The sequence below is a fragment of the Dioscorea cayenensis genome, chromosome 19, assembly GCF_009730915.1.
Source record: "Dioscorea cayenensis subsp. rotundata cultivar TDr96_F1 chromosome 19, TDr96_F1_v2_PseudoChromosome.rev07_lg8_w22 25.fasta, whole genome shotgun sequence".
Lineage (NCBI taxonomy): Eukaryota > Viridiplantae > Streptophyta > Magnoliopsida > Dioscoreales > Dioscoreaceae > Dioscorea > Dioscorea cayenensis.
Genome location: NC_052489.1, coordinates 23429287 through 23433912, shown reverse-complemented (window position 1 = coordinate 23433912; position 4626 = coordinate 23429287). Strand labels below are relative to the sequence as shown.

At 41.4% G+C, this 4626-nt stretch overlaps 1 protein-coding gene across 1 annotated transcript; it reads right to left on the bottom strand.

The window, feature by feature from the left end:
* Window positions 1–1191: 1191 nt before the first annotated feature.
* Window positions 1192–3244, bottom strand: LOC120283740 (transcription factor PCF2-like). Its single transcript, XM_039290467.1, has one exon. The coding sequence runs from the start codon at window positions 2594–2596 to the stop codon at window positions 1727–1729; it is 870 nt and encodes a 289-aa protein (XP_039146401.1). The 5' UTR covers window positions 2597–3244; the 3' UTR covers window positions 1192–1726.
* Between the last annotated feature and the right edge of the window lie 1382 nt (window positions 3245–4626).

Sequence of the window (4626 nt, the reverse complement as noted above, 5' to 3'; positions counted from 1 at the left end):
AGCTTTATTTCATTTCCACAGGGTATCAGGTTTACAGCCAAACCTGCAGAAGTGCACTATTTTCTTCAATGGAGTTGATGATTGTGTAAAGAGAGAAATTATGACTATTTTGAATTTTAAAGAAGGTTTTTTACCAGTGAGATACTTGGGTCTCCCGTTAATCTCTACTAAGTTGTCTAAAAGCCACTGCTAAGACCTTGTTAATAGAATCTGAGCTCGGGTTCTCAATTGGACAGCCAAGTCTCTCTCTTATGTTGGGAGACTTCAGCTCATTAATTCAGTACTTATGAGTATGCATATATACTGGAGTTCTATATTTTTATTGCCTATGTCAGTGGTGCATGAGGTGGAGAGAATCTGCAAGAGTCTCCTATGGCATGGTGTTTCTAATATCAACAAAGGAGGCATGGTAAAATGGGAGACTGTATGCAAAAGTAAAAGCTATGGTGGATTGAATGTGAAGCCTCTGCATAAATGGAATCAAGCGGATATTTCCAGGCATATTATGGGATTTGGCGACAGGTAAGCCTACTCTATGGGCTAGTTGGGTGATCAAACACAAGTTGAGAAAGCTAAGCTTTTGGGGAATAACTAAGTTTGTGGACTGTAGCTGGGTTTGGAGGCAACTTTTAAATATCAGGTCATTGTTTAAAAAGTGTTTTGAGTATAAATTGGGAGATGGAAAGTTGTTCTCCTTTTGGCACGACCCTTAGTGTGATGGATTGTCTATTATGGATAGATTTCCTGGGGTTTGCGTTATAAGGATGCTGAGGTGAATAAGAAAGCTCTTGTCTGTGATTTGTGGAGGAATGGTAAGTGGAAGCTTCCTATGTTACTAACAATTTTGCTATTGATGCAGACAAGAACGATAGTGTATCTTGGAAACTAGGTCATAAAGGACAGTATAGTGTATCTAGTGCTTATAAATCTCTAACTCATGATGGTGAAAGGGTGTGTTGGGCAAGGTTGGTATGGGCAAAAAGTAATATCCCTCGTCACTCTTTTACACTATGGCTTGCTATTAACAACTGTTTGTAGACAAGGGAAAGATTATATCAATGGGGTGTTGCTGGTACCAATGAATGCCCTTTTTGTAACTGTGGCAAAGAGAGTGTTGAACACTTGTTTTTTGAATGTAGCTTCTCTACTAGTGTATGGAAGAAGGTATTAGAAGCTATCAATGTCCATAGAAAACCTTTGGTTTGGAGAAGAGAGGTCAGCTGGTTTCAAAAAAAAGCTAGTGGGAAATCTTTGCTAGCACAAATCAGACGATGTGCTTTCTCTGCTAGCATTTATATGTTATGGAGAGCTAGAAATGATTTGATTTTTCAACAAAAACCACAAAGCCTGGAGAGGGTATATAGGCATATCAGAGACTCAGTATTTCTTAAGTTTAGTTGTCATTTTGATGAATTTAAAGGAAGGTGTCTTTTAGATAGATGGGTTGATCCCTGAAATCTTACATGTGTGGCTCAAGCTACCAGTTTACCCTGAGGACTTATCTCTGTTTGGATGGTTGCAGTGTTCAGTGGGTTCCCACATATATATGAGGATTTGTGTTAGTTTTTTTGTATTGAATGTATAGCTGTGTTTGTCATGCTTGACTTTTATAGGCTTCAGTATGTTTTGGGTTTTTGTATTTCTTTGTATTCAGCTGTTTGCTCATAATAAAATTTTCAATTTGGCTGTGCCAATAATATATATATATATATATATATTAAAAAACCTAGCCGGCAAGACTCGAGTGCTTTTCCTCAGACTCGTTGTCCTCGGTCGCCGCCGAGGGGACGTCCTCCGGCGGCTTCTCTTTCTGATTCCGGCCATCCTCCGTGGTCTCGCCCATAAGCTGCAGCTCTTGCTTTCCTGCTGCCGCGCTTGAATCGGTGCTCAGACCGGCGTAGATGGCGGAGGCTGCGCCGGCGCCGGTGATGGGCCGTGCCGCCGCGAGATTGAACATCTGAGGACCAGGCGGGAACGCCCATATATGGGCCTGCTGAACCGATGATCCGGCGATTGCCGTGGCGGCCGGCGGCAGCATCCATATCGCGCCCGCACCTGCCCCACCAAGCGCCCACATCTGCACTACCCCCTGCGGCGCTACAGCGCCGCCGAGCTGCTGGTGCTCTTGATTACTCTGATAGTATCCGGCGGCGACGGTGGTGGCGGCGCTCGATCCCGCACGCGACGGTTGCAGCTTCGTCCTCCGCTGCTTCTTCGCTGACTCGTCGGCGACGGTGGTGGAGCTGTTAGGAGCCTGAGTAGGGATCTTGAGGGTCCCACCGACAGTGGTGGCGATGGCGGGGACAATACCGGTGCCGGTAGCGGCGATGATGGCTGGCTCCGCGTGCTGGAGAAGCCACCGGATAGTCTCTCCATCGGACTTATGACCAAGCTCTCTCGTCAACTGGAATATCCTCGCCGCACACGCCGCCGGCATCCGGATCCTCCGGCCTCGGCCCTCCACCTTCGTGTGCCGATCCTTCGTCCTGGGCCCCTCCGGCCTCCGTATCACCGGCAGCCCCGTCATCATCTCCATCGGCTCCGCCTTTGGCACTATCAACCCCTGCTCCGCCGCCTCCACCGCCACCGCCGCCATTCTCCTGCTCGCCTCCTTTTCCTGAGGTTCGATTTCGCTCTCTCTTTTAAGTTCACATTTTTTTGCTCTCTTTTCTCCCTCTAAAATCTAAATGACACGCAAAGGGGAAAAAAAGACAAACCCCCCAAAACCCATATTTTTCACATTTACGCCCTTATAAAATTGATGAATTAGGAAAAAAAGATCTTTAGAGTTATCCAGTGGATGAGGGAAGAGGCCCCACCACTGACGGCCATCTCGGTCCTCACGGCTAGCGTTGTGGACCGTCTGATCTGGGTAGGGGCCCACTGGAGCCAGTGGATTTTGAGAGATGGGCCCACGTCCAACGTGAGCGCAAGCGCGATCTACGAGTCCGGCCGTGGTCCCGGCTTGTCCTTCCTTGTCACGCGCGTGTTAGCACTACGTGTTCTTTTCTTATTGACCAGATGGTTCATAGGAATGGTGTGAAACGTTTAACAGCGGATCGGATGGTGATTCCCGGAGATCTGGAATCCAACGGCTGAAAATCTCGTGCACAACCAGCGGGAGCCAACTGGATGTGGGACTACCTAAGTGATGTGGTCCCGCATGGGCCCATAATTTAATGAGGAGTTTTTTCTATATAACCCCCTGGAACTTTTCATATTGTCAGTACAGTCATTTCTCTCAATAAGATTAATTTGAGTATTCTACTTACTTTATAATTACTACTTAAAAATGCTGTTTGTTAGTTTAATTTAATTATGACTCCATTCCCCAGATTAAATATATTTTTCTTTCTTTATAACCCATTTCCCTATGTTCTTACTTCTTACTGCCAATTTTGGGTTAGTTTATTTGTATTCTATATAAAAAAAAAAATACACACCTTCCATTATTATTATTATTATTATTATTATTATTACATTACAAAGAACTTCTTTGGCTGAACAAATTATACCAAATAATTAAAATAATTTCAAATTTTCCAGATATAGTTTTTGATCATTTTTGTTGAATTATTTTTTAACAAATGTGGCCTAGATTCAATTTTACTGGGTTGTTTTTATTTTTTAAACAATGGGTTGGAAGAATATTTGTGAAATTAAATCAAAATTTACTTTTTTTTATATAATTTGAATGATAAGAGAAGATTGAATAATATTTGCAATAAAGTAAATCATGAAATTAAAAATATACTTATTTTTTTACAATAATTTGATAAAAAAATATAACATAATTAAAATATACTTTGGTAAATTTATTTTTTATAATAAAAAATGTAACATAACTAATAAATTTATTTTGATCTCCTTCACAATAGAAGAGGAGTGCTAACTCATTTTTATTCCTAAATGAGAAATTGAACATTTAATTTCTTCTCACAATAATTGTTGACAGGTGTGGTTTGCCTTCATTATATATATAAAAACAAATATTTATTTTTATCTTCTGAACTATTACAAATAATAACATCATATGACTCAATGAAATGCATTTTCATATGAAAAAACCATACTCAAATAGAATAACCCATTGTTAATAAAATTTTAACTGAACCCAGTTTGGTGTTTGGACAACTCATTCAATGCATCCCCAAGTCCTTAAACAAATCAAACCCAAGGTTCCCTACACGCTTTTTCTATCCCTCTCATAACTATTCCCTAGTTTAGCGGTGAGAGTAATTTTTTTTTTTTAAGGTTATTGAACTTTGGGTTTGTTTCTTTTTAGTAACTTAACTTAATTTATATAGAAAATGTCACCTATTTAATGTTTGTGTTTCACCGGTAGGTCACCTCAACTAATCCGACCATTGTTTGCTGATATGATGGCTAAGTTTACAGTCAACTGGCTTAACACAAGATTTATGCCATGTTGGGTAGCCCAGCTGGTTTTGTAATCCTCATCAGCCAAAGAGAGTCAAGTCAGCTCATGATATTCTTCGTTGTTAGCATTCTACACGTCACGACACCGATCGCCTCTAGAAAGCAAGACACAGACAAGACTTTGGCCTTCTTTTCCATGTTTGAAAGGGAGACAAGGACGGAGAGGGAGAGGAGAGGAGAAGAGAA